The 16,481-nt window shown below is 45.5% G+C and overlaps 1 protein-coding gene across 4 annotated transcripts in view; it reads left to right on the forward strand.

Annotated features, from left to right (window-relative positions):
• Positions 1 to 16,481, forward strand: part of MYOCD (myocardin) — a 94,974-nt gene that overhangs the window by 33,789 nt on the left and 44,704 nt on the right. For all 4 annotated transcript variants that reach the window (XM_090061062.1, XM_090061058.1, XM_090061060.1 and 1 more), the window contains exons 4-5: positions 9,748 to 9,823; positions 12,936 to 13,097. In XM_090061062.1, the coding sequence (XP_089917188.1) occupies positions 9,748 to 9,823; positions 12,936 to 13,097 (238 nt within the window). The remainder of the gene's footprint in view (positions 1 to 9,747; positions 9,824 to 12,935; positions 13,098 to 16,481) is intronic.

Genomic DNA, 16,481 nt, shown 5'->3' on the forward strand with positions numbered 1-16,481 from the left:
CGATTCGGATTTGAATTCAGCCCGATTCAGGGACAGCGATTTGATTCATTGATTCAGACCACTGTCCCAATTCAATTCAGCTGAATCCAAATCGGAAGATTTGATGCTGATTTGTAGAATCAGTGATTCGGCCATAGACACAGCTTTAAATGTTTTTTCTACGTACCTCAAGGTACCAAAACTGCGATAGTAGGGCTGATGGAACGTCCCACAGGAGTGCGGGGGGAGGGAGGCCACATGCTCAGCAGTGAACCCCAACGTGGACTGGAAGTGCTTCTGGTCCACTTCCAGGTCTACTGCCAAGTGTACTGGGGACTCCCCTACTCTCCCATGGGACACTCCCTTCGCCTCAGCATCTCAGTGTTCATGAGCTGCATGGTACCTTGAGGTATGTAGAAAAAACATTTAAAGCTGTGTCTATGTCTGAATCATCAGATCTTTCCAAATCTCTCCGAATCAATTCAGAGGGTTCCAGTTCGACTCGGAGAAATTAAAGTGTCTCCTGATTCAGTTTGGATTTGGAGATTTGGCCACTGAATCAGGCCAAATCTCGGCCAAATCAAATTAGTGACCAAAGCTTCACGCAGCCCTACTGCCATACTACACATGCATGGTAGGAGGCTTAATTGTAGGATTCCCACATCAAATCCCAATGTGCAATACTGCTAAATGCAGGGGGAGCCTGATCCTGGGCTCTCCCTATACCAACAAGTAGCAAGCCTGGCTCCTAGCCATGGGAGCACATGTTGCACTCCCATGGTGTGCTCCCACAGCTGAGAACTCCTATCAGCTGACAGGGCTCCCTGCTGTGGGAGTGCACAATGTGCTCCCATGGCTGGGAGCCCCAATAAGCTGAGGGGCACTCCCAGCCCCTGGACAACATGAAGTCTTGAAAGGCTCCCATGTGGTGAAAGGGTTGGGCATATGTTCAATTAAAGGTGTGATGGGAACCAAACACAAAGCTTGCACACACTTTGTGTAGTTACTTTGTGGCTTATTCCTGATTTTATCACACCATTATTTGAATGAATGTATGGCCACATCATGATTTAAGCCATGGTTAACCAGTTAATTACATCTTAAATGTAATGTCTGTCAGGGTCCCAAATTTCCTTTAAACAGAATATTCTCATGAATCTGTCTGCCAAATGTTTCTCCAAAGTGCTCTGTGCTCTGCTGACATTTACTCTTTAGAGGAGAGTTTCCAGGTGGGGTGTCAGGAATAAAAGGGCACAGCTCACATTTTGTGCACACTTCTCTAGGGGCACACACTGTTCTTTTGGTTGGAGTTAGAAGCATAGAGTAATTCTCCCTTGAGAAATACCATAAAAAACTAGTTTCATGAGAGGATAAGAGCAGTAAAGAAACCACTAGTTTTTAAAGATAAGTCCAAGTTTTTAGCAGAAGCTAAGATAAATATTCATTAAAATGAGACATCCCAGAGGTGCATGCATAGTGTCTCGGGTGTGGGGGGAAGTCTGTGATTATCTGGACCAATGGTTCTCAATCTTTTTCGTACCAGGACCCATTTGCAAAGATCGATGGCTTGATCCGACCTGCGCGCCCCTGGGCCTGCCTTGGTGCCCAGCCACCTTTTCTCAGTGTTGGCAGGCACCTGTCCCCTCTCCCCAACCCCATCCCCTCCATGTACATGCATGCATGCATACCCCCTCCACCCTGACAGTCCCCAAGCCCTGGCCCTCTGACCCCTGCTCCCCATACACTTACCTTTGTCCAGCTGCTGGGGCTGTTCCCATGACCCTGCCTGGCTGCGTGCTGGCCATGCCTCAAGCAGCTGCTTGCAGGCTGGAACACTGCCAGCCTGCAAGGGGAAACCCACGCTTTTGCACATTTTTCTGGCACTTGTTCACAACCTTTTGAAATATTCTTGCAACCCACTTTTGGGTCACAATCCACAGGTTGAGAAATGCTGCTCTATACAATCTCTCAGCTTGGGGGACCTACATAATAAAGCAGCACAAGTAATGTGTACAATATCCTCCATTTATATAAGTTTAAATTTCACACACTGAAGTGAGCAGTGGCCATTGTGATGCCCTGTGACTCCCATCTTCCTCCATACCACAGATCTTTCAGAAAGAGACATGCAGTCTCAGGTGAAATGCTTCAAGTGATGTAGAATTGACCACAACCTGTGGTAACTTATTCCAAAGGCCTTTCAGGATTCATGGAAGAAAAGTAGGACTAGAAGGGATGTCAGGGATCATCTAGTCCAGCCCCATGCCCAAGGCAGGATCTTCCCTATCCAAACCATTCCGTACAAGTGCGTCTAACCTGTTCCTAAAACTTCAGTCAACCCTGTCACACAACTACAAGGCACATTGTCCCAAACCACCAAGAACACCCTCACCTGCCACAAATAAAGGAGGACAAGAGCTGTCGTGGTTGTCAAAAAAACCCTTGAGAGATCCAAGGAAGAGAGCCATTCCCCCTGCTACAGAAGAAGGCAACCTCCCTGCACCCAAGTCTATATTAGTCTAACAGTGGGTGAAATTCCTTCCTGATCCCAAATGTAGTCTGAGCCTGAGCAGAAGGGCAAGACCTTCTAACCAGGAACGTCTAGGTTTTAGTCACAGAAGAAATTTGGCACGCCCCATTCAAAATCCAACCAGCAAATCCACTGCGCAGGATTCCATAGTATTATAAAGACTGTAGTGACATCACTTTAGAAACTACACAAGGTGTTGCACTTAGAAATCGAATTTCTAAACCTAGTGCTTTAACAATTGACACAACATTCAGTTGATCAATAGCACAAAGTCTTCGTTTAACAAACTATAAAACTAAATTACAGATAAAGACTGTTTTCCAATATAAAATGAGCTATTACAGGAATCCCAGTACATATTTAGCTGCAGCAGTGTTTTCTCAACAATGCAGGCAGGGAAGCCATTCCAGTCTTGCAGCCTTTACTCTTGGGCTGGGTGTAGTATGGCTTCTTGATTTTTCCTGGACTGCACACCTTGCTGGCAGTTCTGTCTTGTTTTATACCATTTAATTGTACAGCTTTAATGCATTTTCTTTGATGGTTGGATGATTAAAGTCTGAACAAAACAGGGAGGAGAAGTGTGACCATCACGTTACATTTGTCAAATTGCCTGGCACCTGTTTTTGGATTTGTCTAGGTGTGAAGACTTGTGTTTCTCACAGCCACTGACTCAAACAGGATGCTTAGAGGCATTAGTCACCGGACCTGTCTTTGTGTATTTGCTTATCAATGGGGCTTATTTGCAACAGTTTGTACTGGTGATGATCTATTTACAAAACCCTAGACATACACTGAATGATTGAGACTTTTGTAACATCTTAGATATTGGATGCCTGTTTTGAGAAATGGGAGTATGTCACATACAGGACATTTTTCCTGTATTCAGTGCACCTTTTAATGGTTTTGCTTGAAATGTGTATTTAGTCTTTTGTCTTCTTTAGTTGCTAGTTCAGTTGAAATGTGTATATGTAGTTTCCTTGCCTTTAGTTACACTGACTCAGCCTTTCTCTCTCTGGCTTTCTTAGCTTGGAGATACACATGTGATGAGTGTGTTAGGTCTCTGCCAAAAATTTTCCTTTTACAGAAACCATCACTCTTACTGTTTTATGGCATGGGTCTGGTGTTGGGTACCACAAGCAATTCTCTCTCTCTTATGCCTAATGGGTTGCAAGCCATTAGCAGAGTTTGATATTCTGTGTGGCAGGCTTGTTACTACCACCAAGTCTTGCCCCAGCCATTGTCTTGCATTTTTGTGCAAGAGACACTGCCCAAGTTTTCGCAGCTTTCATAGCCAGCACAAGGCACCAGAGAAACTTGCCCCATTTGATCTCTTACATTGTTGTTTCTGACAGTAGCCAATACCATTACTTGTAGTGGGTGAGCTGGACATCAGCCCCAGATGCCAACTTAGTAATAGCTCCAGAATCACCCCCTACCTCCTTGGAGTCCATGCCCCAGCATCAGAACCAGCCCCCATCCTTGGCATTGCTGCTGCTACTGCAGCACCCAAGTACACATGCACCCTTTTGCTCCTGTAGAAATAACAGCCAGGGCAGGAAAATTATGCTGGGGCTGTGGTAGCAGCAGCCAGGGACTGTTTTTGAGTCTTGGGAGAAGGTAAGACTTCTGATCCCTCAGGCTTTCAGAACCTCTGCCCCTCCAGCACTCAGTGGCACCTCTGCCCTCCCTGGTCTCCCACAGGTTTTGCCCAGGGTTCAAACCCTGCCTGTTTGATTCTGACAATAGCCAATATTTGATACTCCAGAAGCAAGACAATAATGACATATCCTACCCAAGGGATGTTTCTTCCTAATCTCAGAAAGCTTCATACTCGAAAGCATAAAGATTTATAGCTCTTGTAAAACTTTTTATCCAATCTAATGTAACTGTGTATACTCTCACTTGTACCTCATTTGTACTGGAATTCTAAATGGTCAGTGATATATTGTTTCAGGGAATTCCACATATTTATCATGCATTATGTAAAAAATACTAGTTTTGAGTTGGCCTTTCAGTTTAATTGACCCCTCCTTGTTCTTGTGTTATGAGACAGTGTTAATTCTTTGTACCATTCACTATTTCATGTACACCCATTTTATCTTCGCTCTAAACTAAATAGTCCTGTTCTTTTCACTCTCACCTGATAAGAAAGACTTTCCATATCTCACAATTCTCATTGCCTGCTTCTGAACTTTGTTTTGTGGAGTGACCAGAATTTATTACACTATTCCAGGAAAGGGAGTATAATATATTTATAACATTATAGAAAATACAATTATTCTATATAATACCATATACTATATCATTATATGATATTCAGTTATATATAATTATATATATTTCTGCATATATATATATGTATATATATATATATGTATATAACTATATTCTATACAATTATAATTGCACTTTTATTCTCCAGCCTATTCCTTATCCTTCATAATATTTTGTTTGGGGTTTTTTTTTAATCCATCTCTGTCCCCGAACCAGAAATTTTATTAAGCTGCCTGTAGTGATACCTTAGTGTCTTCCCTTAATGGTTGCTGTTATTTGGCATCCAGTAAGGTGCATTAGTGACATTCTTTCCTTTCAGTGTGTTTAATCCTCCCCGTCAACACTGACTATTATCTTTACTTTTTGTGCTGCCTACTCATGCAGTTTGGTTAGGTCTCTCAGAAGTTATTCACAGTCTGTTCTCATTTTAGCTGCCTGAAACATTGCCATGCCATCTGCAGATTTTTTTCACTTCCCTGCATGGAGTCCTAATAAATATGTTAAATAACACTCTCCTGGAATAGAAACTGATAGCATCTCACTGTTTACCACTGGGCCATGTCAAAAATTGACTCTTTATTCCTCCTAATTATTTTGTCTCTTTGTTTATTTTTAATCTCATCTCAGTCATAGCTATTTTTAACTTACCTGTGCATATTATTTAAGACTCAGTGGGCGTATCTACATGTGCATTAATGCACCATTACTACTGCACATTAATCCACCATTACCACTGCATTAATGCACCATTACTACTGCACATTTAGTATGGCTAAGATGAGGCACTACATAAATGCACAGTAGTCAGCACTAATGCACAGTAGCAATTGTGCACAGTCTTTTTGTGACACAATGCACAGTAGACTAATTCTACTGTGCATTAGCATGTTAGCATGGGTTTTGCTGTGATACACTAATGCGCAGTAGAATTAGTCTACTGCGCATTAAGTGTTTCTTGCAGATGTGCCCAGTAGAGGCCTCTTGTTCTTTGTTTTCTATTACCAGTCATTACAAAATGTTGAAAAATTGCTTTTCTTAATGAAGACCCCAATGTCCAAGTGCTCTTAGTAAGACTTTCAGAATTAACTTTGATTACTGGTAATTCCAATAGAAGTTAGGTGCCTCAATCTAGCTCAGAGTGACATTCAGCCACTGTATATGTGGTAATAAAATGACACGGACACACATAAAACATGGTTTAAAACTGAAGTGGACAGGCATAGGAGCCTGTTAAGCTGGTTAAACACAGTGTTGTGTGGAAACCAAGTGTTGTGTGACATGAGTTTGGTTGGTTTTCCAGGCATCCCCCACTGCATTACTCATCATCCCCCACACACATGACTGCTATAACTGACCACTTTGGTATGCAGCTGAAACTACCTCCCCCTTTTTTCTTTTGTTTGTACTTTTTATCAGTGATCTATTGATGAGCTATCTTTCTTACAATCAGCTGTGTGCTGACTGCCTACTTGACTGCAGCACTTCATAATGACTTCCCCAGCCACTGGGAAAAAAGTGTGAGTCTAAGCACTGTCCCTCCAGAGTCAGGCAAGTATGCCATAGACTTTAGCTATTTGCAGGTTTTTCAAGCTTGTTGAATTCATATTTAGTAAAGAAGTAAAAGCAGAAAAGTGAAAAATGCCCCCAACCCCAGGTCACCCACCCCCTTGAAATCCCTACAACATGGGTGAGAGCACACATGCACCTCACTCACATATTCCAAGGCATGCTGGGTTAGTGGCTCATGACCACCCTCTGGTGTTGGAGCCACAGCATGTCACACAGTTGGTTTCTAATCAGTGACATTTTGGAGTGGTTCAACTGTTATGTGTGTCCACACCCAAAATCTGGCTTTGTTACTCTTGGGTGGATTTTGTTTTCATTTTAATCTCCTTTATCTTTGCATATTTAGTAGATTATTAATCTGTAAATTGGTAACATAACGCTACTAGTATTTTTGTATCCTCATTGGCATTAGCAACACGTAGGGAGTGCATGTAGATGCACGTGCACCCCCTGAGCGTAGCAATGCACCCCCTGTGAAAAGGTGCTGTTGACACTGCCGGCAGCTGTGGGTGGTTGCCACTCACCACCCCTGCCCTTGCCACCAACACCAGCAGTGGCATCTGTGGAAGGTCCGTGATCGCTGCTGACACTGCTGGCAGCATCTATAGGTGTTCGCCAACCACTGGTTGGTGCTTACTGCCCCCCCTGCCGACAGTGCTGCTTTCACCTGCCAGAGCTTGCCATGCCCCCCTCGCCTCTGGGGGTATGCAGCATTCATGTGTATCCTTCTAATATGGGATTTGAATTTATAGATTTTGCTTTGTGATTCTGTATTCAGAACATACCCTACTAAATTCCTTGGTAACTTTCAGACACAGTGGCCATGTTTACACAAGATACTGACTGCACAGTTGTTACTGTACAGTCATTTAGTACTTGTATATACTAGTACTGTATATACAAATACTAAATGACTGCATAGTAACCAAGTTACTGTGCAGTAGCATCGCTGAAAGTTTTTAGGTGATGCTGACTGCTCAGTAGCTTGTTACTACAAAGCAGTAGCATCACATCACTCTTTGTGCCATGCAACGCTGCTGCACAGTAATAACAAGCAACTGCCCAGTCAGCATCTCATGCAGATGCGGTCAGTGGGTGCATCTACATATGCACTTTACTGCAGAGCTACTTTGCTCTGCAGTAAAATGTCACTTTCTACACATGCACCTATATTACGGCACAGTAAATTAATTGACTACTGACACGAGTAAATTAGGTTGTGCACCCTCATTAAGGCACAGTAAATTAATTAACTACTGTCAGGAATAGTATTATCTTACAGCAAACTCATTTACTGCACCACAATGCATATATTGACAGTGACCTCGACTGCAGCAGATTGAACCAGGGCAGAACAAGCTGGCAGCAGGATCTGGTAGGGTGGGAAGGTCTGCAATTTGGGCACTCTTATGCCCCAGCCAGACATTTCACTGCCCAACACTGCCACTCAGAACCCAGGACTGACCCTCTGAGCCTGCTGCTAGTCCAGGGCTGCTCTGCCCCAGCTTAAACTGCTGCAGTCCCAGACACATGTGAAGATGGTGCACCTGGGAACAGCTCACTCCAGCATGAACTGCATCCAGGTTTATACAGGCACACTATTTGTGCATGTAGATGCACCCAGTCATACTCCACTGCCTCTGTGAGCTAATTTTTCCTTTCTGTATATTTTATAATCAGCAGGCACATCTACACAAGACACTTTACTGCTCAGTAGACTAATTTGCTGCACACTAAAGCATCACCATCTACACATGCATGGCAATGGCAATTAGGACACAGTAGACTAATTTACTGTACTGCCAGATGGTCCCATCAGATACAAGTGGTATCTGGCAGCACAGTAAATTACTGCACTTGAATGCATGTGTAGACTGTAACATTGGGATTAGTTTATATAATATATAGTATATTCAGTTATATTAATTGCACATGTATATGCACCCCGATAGTAACATATCCCACTGATTTTTATGTACCAACATGTTCCAGAAATGCTAATTATGTCATCATTCTTTGTTACTGGATATTCTAGCTCATCTGTTTTAGTTTATGAGTTTCTTGAATCAATGCTTCAGCATTTTAATTTAGCAAACTGCATGGATTAGTAGAAGAGATATTTAAATAACTGAAGGTAAAACTGTGTTATTTAGGTCTGAAAATTTTCTGAATAACAATGGGAATCAGGAGTAAGTGGAATATGATTTATATTTCCTATTGCTGCAACAAAATTACTCATGTGTATTTTGCTGTTGCCATCCTATTATCTTATTATACCTGTTCTATTTGGTGCCATTTCCTTTTGATTAATAAAGAATCTGGCACTTTGGAGACACTTGCAGCAGAATTCTACTTATAATAAAGTAGATTCTAATTCTGCTTTATGTGCCAGTACCTAAATGGCAGCTTTTTAGCTGTGTAGGTGGTGTTTTTGGCATTTACATACAAGTAACAATTCACCTTCTCCTGAAGTATAACCCAATGTTAATCAGCAGTGTAACAGGGCACCCACCCCAGGCACAGGGGTACCATGATCCACACCCCTTACCTTGGGAGTCTTTGCACTACTCCTGCCCAGCCACAGAAGCTGCACAGTGCATCACAGCACAGTGCAATGCTGCACCAAGGAATATGTATGCTTTGCTGGGCATTCCTTAGCCCAGAGTTAGTTAGTGCTTGGCAAATGAGATGCAACTTAACATGCTGGCTCAGAAACGTAACTAAGACAGGGTAATCAGGGCACCAACCCCCAGCACTGACTAGGAAGGGTCACCATAATTACACCCTGGGAGTCTTTGCCACAGCAGAGGCGGGCCTGCACTGCCCTCCCTTGCCAGAGTAGCCAGGCAGGGCATTGCCACACAAGCAGTGTATATCTGATAGGAAGGGATGAGTGGAGTGAGTGGAACGGTGCTCCTTTCACCCTCCCTCAGGAGCCTTCGCCAGAGCAGGCACATCAGTGCACCCTATATGTGTGCATTGGGGTATGTGTGCATGGGGGAGCTTGGAGGGAGCAAACAGGGCACCCAGGTCAGTTCCCAGGGAGTCCAGTCACAGGTCTGCTGCCACCTGGGCTAAGCTGATGAGCTGTTGCAGCAGCCGCAGCAGCAGCAGTAGCTCAGGAAAATAAGCACTCCCTTCTCCTCACTCATGTGCCCCTCTTCCCCAGTCTACAGTGGTCAGCATATCCTTCCCCCCACACACACACTTTTGCCCCTCCCCCACCCTGGGCACTCAGTGAGATCACTGTGCCCTCTAGGCTGGTTCAGAAAAGAGGCAGTTTCTCTTCCTTCCCAAGAAAACATGAAACATTCAAATTGTTGTGAAGAAAGATCCAGCATTGTATAATTTGCTAACTGGGGCTGGGGTTTAATAAGCTCTGTGTTTCTGTCCTGCAGACTGAAAATTATTTAAAGCACAAGATCAGAAGCAGGCCTCAGCGATCGGACCTGGTTAATATGCACATTTTACAAGGTACAGTTGAACATACCACTGGCACACAGCTGTAGATTTCTCCAACCTTTCCTGTCGTCAGTGGCTTTGGGCTCTTTTTCTCTTTTCTGGTTGTTTGCAAGGTAAACATTTAAAGTCATTTTACCACTGAAGATGATGGTGATCACATTCTTTAGGTGGTGGTAACACATGATTCCATGTGCACACAGCACCAGCTTATCAGGTCCATCTAGTTCAAAGACCTTTTCCTAAGAGTGGCCAGTATACATTTCTACCGTAAGAATTCTGTGTTAGGCAGATGTGAAGCAATTTGCTCCGTGAAGGTCTCATCCAAGCCCCTAAACCTCAGAGGTGTAATCCCTGACATACGAGGTTGGATACCATTCCTAAACCTTTCTTTAGCTTTGACCATGGTAATTGCATATTGTATTTATCCATGTAAATATCCAATTTGCTAAATTCTTTGCTTTGACATCATTTTGGGACAGCAAGTTTCATATGCTCATTATACCTTGTGTGGGGAAAGTGTTTTCCTTCATTGATCTATAACATTTTTAAAACATAGCAGGGAGTGGGCCAAGTTATCACAACACTAGATTCCCACTAAAGGCAGGGAGACTCCTCTGCACAGGTTGAATTCTGCCTAGCTCTTCAGTAAATAGTGTTTCAACTTTATATGTCTAAGTGCTACTTACACATTCAAATATAGCTCTCTCTGCCTGTATTGCTGGCAGTTACACAGAGCTTGAATCAGGGGTCATCAACCCCTGGCACAGGTGCCAGAACATGGCACGTGAAGGCATTTTGCTTGGTACACATGCCTTCAGGTGAATGGCAGGGAAAGGGCCGGGGCTGTGGTGCCACAAGGATCAGGCCACTTGTGGCTCCCCATCATACTCTCTGAGGCATGTGTGCAACAAGCAGAGTTTCATGGTTTTATAGTGTCTAGGGTCAGAAGTGACCTGAACAGATCATCAAGTCTGACCCCCCTGCCCTAGGCAGGAACGAGTGCTGGGATCATAATACCCAAGCCAGATATGTATCCAACCTCCTCTTGAAGACCCCCAAGATAGGGGAGAGCACCACCGCCCTTGAGAGCCCATTTCAGAGCCTGGCAGCCCTAACCATAAAGTGATGCCTCCTGAGATCAAGCCTGAACCTACTCTCAATCAATTTGTGGCCGTAACTGGAAACTGGTAGAGGAATAAAGGGCTTCCTACCTCTCAGCTGAACTGTCTACTGCAGGGGGCTCAGCCCTAGGCTGTCACCACCCAGTAATCCTGGCCCCAGCCATGGGGTCTTCATGGAGACCAACCCAGGACCCACGTGGGCAGGGCACACTTGGCTAGGTGGATGGAATGGGGCCATGGGTGGAAGGGGCCAGGCCCAGGATCTTGGGGTGGGTACAGCATGGGGCTGGGGCCCAGGGCAGAGCTGTAATCCATTCTCAGCATGCCCCTGCCTATGGAATTGGTGCCTGTCACAGGGATATGTAGCCAGTGGATTGTGGTTCTTCTCCCCCCCCCCTCCCCCCCAAGTCCTGGCCCCGTGCTGTCACTTCCCCAAAATCCTGGCCCCAGCCCTGACCCTAGCCCCCAAATGCCGCTTCTTGCCCACCCAGAGCACCATCCCATCCACATGGGAAAGCATGCCCTGCCTGCATGGGTCCTGGGCCGGTCTCTAGGGAGACCCTGCCTGACCATCCCATTCAAAAACCCTGGCAGTAGGAGCAGGCGGTACCCAGAGTGACACTGGTGGAGGCAGCTAGAAGTGTCCACCACTGCTGGGGCTGCCAGAAACTGGAGTCTGGCCACCCCACTGCCCCAGCCCTGTTGCGTTGGGGCAGGGGGGACAACAGGACTGGCTGCACATGCCATGGCCTAGGCTGCCCCCTCTGTTTGGGCCAGGTGGGGCTGAGGGACATATCTCTTGATGGGCCAGATCTGATCTGCAGGCTGTATTTTGCCCACCCCTAGTCTACTGGTTACTGTAATTATCCAGGGAGTGGGAGGGGTAGTTTCTAGCCTCCACTCTTCTAGCAGGTGGTCGAACACGTATCTTTCAGCCAAGTACTATAACCACTAAGCAATGGGCTAGGCATTGCCCAGACTTACAGTGGTGGCCACCCTTTTTGGCTGGCATGCCATGAATTAGCCCTATGTGCTCTGCAAGTACTAGTCCAATCCCCTTGTCCTGCCAGCTTTCTGCTCCCTGCCCTGTCTGCCACTGTGCTGCCTGTCCCCTCCCCAGTGTGCCACAGACCACACACATACTGTGCCACTTGTGGCACTTGAGCCTCAAGTTCACCACTCCTGGCCCAGAGCGCCTTCTAGCTTGCCTCTTGAAGCTTGGCGGCCAGGAGGGGGAGATGCATGGGACCAGGAAGTGAACAAGTCAGAGAGAGTGCAACAGTGGACACGACTACACGTTCATTAATGCACCATAGTTAAGGTTCAAATTACTTTGACTTTTGCGGGGGGGTCTACAAAAAAAATTGGGCTGCCCATCACAATGCCCTAATAAAATTGGAGACCCCGCAAGTTGTGATTTTCAAATCTTATGGGGGGGGCTCTCTTCTCTTATATGGGGGATCAGCCCCCTCCAAGCTCCCTCATAATTTGAACCCTGATCATAGTTACTGCACATTCAGTTTAGTACTTGGTAATCAATGCGCAGTAACTTGTGCTACTGCACAGTAGTGCCAGTGCATGGTTTTTAGTGATACTTACTGTGCAGTAGCCTAATACTGCTGCATGGTAATGTATTAGCACCGTTTTTGCCTGACACGCTACTGCACAGTGTTATTAGACTACTGTGCAGTTAATGTCTCATGTCGAAGCACCCAGTGAGAAGGATAATTGACCTAGAAATGAGAGGACCTTAGGTTCTGGCAGATAGTCCTAATGACTTTTATGTATCTTGCATTTAATATTCATTGAGTAAGATGGACAAACTGTAGAGAGAGAGATTCTACCTTGAAAGGGCAGGGGCCAGATCTTAGGCAGTGACAGTATTCTCTTGCTGAGCTAAGACAACTGTGTTGAAGGAGAAGCAAGTTATCACTGGGAGCTCTGCATATAGAGGTCATTCTTGTCGGCTCTGCAAACTGATGCTTTCAATTTTGGCCCTTTAGACTCAGCTGCGGAGGGGTCCATTCAATCTACCCAGATGAAGCTGAAAAGAGCCCGACTTGCAGATGACTTGAATGAAAAAATTGCTCTCAGGCCAGGTCCCTTGGAGCTGGTGGAAAAGAATATTATTCCTGTTGATTCTGCTGTGAAAGAGGCCATAAAAGGTACTCTGAGTGAAAAACTGTATTTTGTATCATGAGTATGCATGCTACACAGGTACGCAGATTGATGAAGCTATTCATATATTACGTATAATACTAAAATATATAGCCTTAATGGTATTAAGAGATCAATACAAAGTTAAGAGCTTAAGAGTACACTACTCAGCCCATAATGTTTTCATTGCAAGCAGCCCCAACCAGAACATCATGTGTTATCCTGACCCAGGTCTAAGAGGAGAAAGCAAGCTCTAATCTCAGAGCAATGATTTGCATCCAATTGCCTAGGTAACAGTCACCTCTAACTAGATTTAGTATCCTTTCCCCATGTATTAGGTGTGGAAGGATTACTGCCTATCCTATGCCCAAGGACTGAGAGAACGAATTTCTGCCTGCCTTGGGTTGGCAGGCTTCAGCATACCTAGTAGTTCTCCCTGCCATTGCTTGGCACAAATATCTACATTAATTCTGTACTCTGAGCAGTTATTTAGGCTGTTAGACACACAGGGCAGAAAGTCCAGTCATTAACATGGAAGGCAATCCCCAGGGGTAACCGGGCAGTTACTTAGATGCATGATTTTATATTTGCTTAGTTGGTTGTTTTTGTGCCTTTGTCCAGAAAATCAAATATTAGTCCATATGAACAGGAGAATTAATATTACTTTAATCTCTTATACAAATGGGGTCTGGTGAGCAGAAACCATATGTTTGCTAAGAGTGGTGATGTATCTATTTGGTGTGGTGTCTGTGTGCGCATCATAGATAGGGCTGAATTCTGTCTGTACCTTGTCTAATTTATTTGGGCAAAATGATTGTTTCATGGTCCCAAATTAGAAAAGCAACAGTTTACCTTTCTCTTTGCATTGATTTGAATGGCCACACTGATTCATGAGCAAAAGAAAATCAATTAATAGGTATCTTTCATAGCAGCTAGTGTCACTCACCTGCACCGAGTTCTCTCCTGTCCGAGCATTGTTGCTGTAGTAGGCAGCCTCTTCACTGTCACTAAAGCCCAAGTCCAACTCTAAGCTTTAGGCTTATAAAGGCACATGTGTAAATGGAACTTTTAATGGCACCTACATGGATTTTATTTCTTATTCACATTTTTGTAAATAGACTTGAACCTCTGAGCATATTCAGAGGGATCTACTACAGTTACTTAGACTCTTCTGTAAATGTATTCCACCTACAAAAGCTAGTAAGTCGGTATAAATCTCTGGAAGCTTATTCAGAGAATAATCACAACTAATGACCATTTGACCCCAGAGAATGAGTTAAAAGTAATTGCGCCTAGTAGTTAAAAGTCTTGCCAGGAAGCATAAAATCCATAGTCTAGGCCTCCCCTGAGTGAAATGAGGCTGAAATCCACATTTCCTGTTTCCCATTACAGAATCCTAACTGCCAGGCCAAGAGGGCCACCCACCATTTCTTTTGAAGGAGGTCAGTTGGGAAGCAAAAAGGAAAAATATGTAGGGCCAGAAAGAGACTACATGAGACAGAGCCTTGCTTTACAGCTTTCTGGGCACATCTACACATGTATTTGATGCAGGAGCAGTTTAGTTGCAAGAAAATTACTCGCAAGTCAATGGTCCCAGGCAGGTGTCTACACATGCAGGAATGTGGCAGCAGATTTGCTGCTTTTAGCACCAAACTGCTGCTGCACCCTTTGGGCCTGTGACAGGCCCTGCCACCACTGGGAGGAAGCCACCTGGCCAGGAGCAGTATGTGCAGCAGAGGGGCAGCACACAGCACTGCTCTCCTCCCTACCTGTGCCTCCCTACACCATGGCTGCTCCAGACCTTTCACCTGACAATCAGCTCCACTGGCTGGCTGACAGCTGTCTAAGCTCTCCCAGCTCCCCCATGAACAGTAACCACCTGGCCAGCCACCACACGCCACCCCAGGGCTGCCACCACTGTTCAGCTGCTGCCTTGATGCCATCTAGTTGGCTGGACCTCAGCATAGACACTGATGACACGCTGCTAGACACCACTGCCAGGGCTACCCTTACCCTCCTGGGCTTCCAGTTCCACCACCTCTCAGGCCAGCCAGGACTGGTGGCTGCACATCATCCAGCACACCTGGGATGACAAGAAGTGACTGGAGGTATTCCACATGAATGGAGGCCACTTTCTGGGATCTCCTGGAGCCACTCCAGTTATACCTGGAGCACCAGGACATATGCGGCCACCCCTCCCTGCAGACACCCCGCTGCCCTCTCCCTGCTAAAGCTGACCACACTCACCATCTTGCAGTACATCAAGTCTGCTGCCTCCTGGGGGCTCGTGTCCAGGATGTAACTGAGAGGATCCCCAAACTCATCTGGCCCACAAGCTACCACCCCATGCTACTCATCTATATGGGTACAAATGACATAGCTCAGAACAGTCCTGGCTGGGTGATGAGTGACTGCAGGGCTCTGGGGGCTGGGCTCAAGAGTTTGGGGTTTCAGGTAGTTTTTTCCTCTATCCTACCAGTCATGGGTTGTGGACCTCAAAGGGAGAGATGTACTGGAGAGGTTAACAGAAAACTCTGGTGATGGTGCCATCATGAACGCTTTGGCTTCTTTGGCCATGGGTCCACACTTCAGGGAGAGAGGCAGCAGCTTGTTGGGAAGTGATTGCCTCCACTTCACCCTAACAGGGAAGAAGCTCTTCTCAGCTAAGGTGGCTGACCTACTTGACAGGGCTTTAAACTAGGATCACCAGAGATGGGAAGTCAATAAACAGTTCTAGCCCAGGTCACAACAACCACAGTACTAACAGGCTAGATAGCCCAAGAGAGTCCACTTCAAAAACAGCCCAAGGAAAGGTCACGTCACAGTGCACAGGGAAGCCCAGGGCTTCCCAAGGCAGGCTCAGCTGCCTGTACACAAATGCCAGGAGTTTGGGAAACAAGCAAGAGGAACTGGACCTCCCCTTGAGTGACAATGATTATGCTCTTATAGGAATAACAGAGACCTGGTGGGACTTCACGTACAAAGGCTATACCTTGTACAGGAGAGAAGTGTTAGGAAGAGGGGTGGGGCTGTAGCTCTCTACATGAAAGAGCAGTACACTTCCCTTCAAACTGAGTAACAACCCAGGAGGGCATCTTGAGACCCTCTGGGTTAAAATACAGGGGGAGCATGGGAAAGGGGATATAACTGTAGGAGTCTATTACAGACCTCCCAACCAAGATGAAGAGCTGGATTGAGAATTCAATAGGGAACTGGCTGAGGCTGCACGCTCCTGATGCTTCATTGTCATGGGGGACTTCAATCTCCCTGACATCTTGTGGGAAAAACACATGGCCAAATCTGACTGGTTGCATAGCTTCCTCACTTGCATTGTTGTCCTCTACCTAACACAAGAGTTCTACGGGCTGACTAGGGGAGAAGCACTGCTGGAT

This window comes from Crocodylus siamensis, chromosome 8 (assembly GCF_052110815.1).
Source record: "Crocodylus siamensis isolate JL-2025a chromosome 8, ASM5211081v1, whole genome shotgun sequence".
In the NCBI taxonomy this organism is placed as follows: domain Eukaryota; kingdom Metazoa; phylum Chordata; order Crocodylia; family Crocodylidae; genus Crocodylus; species Crocodylus siamensis.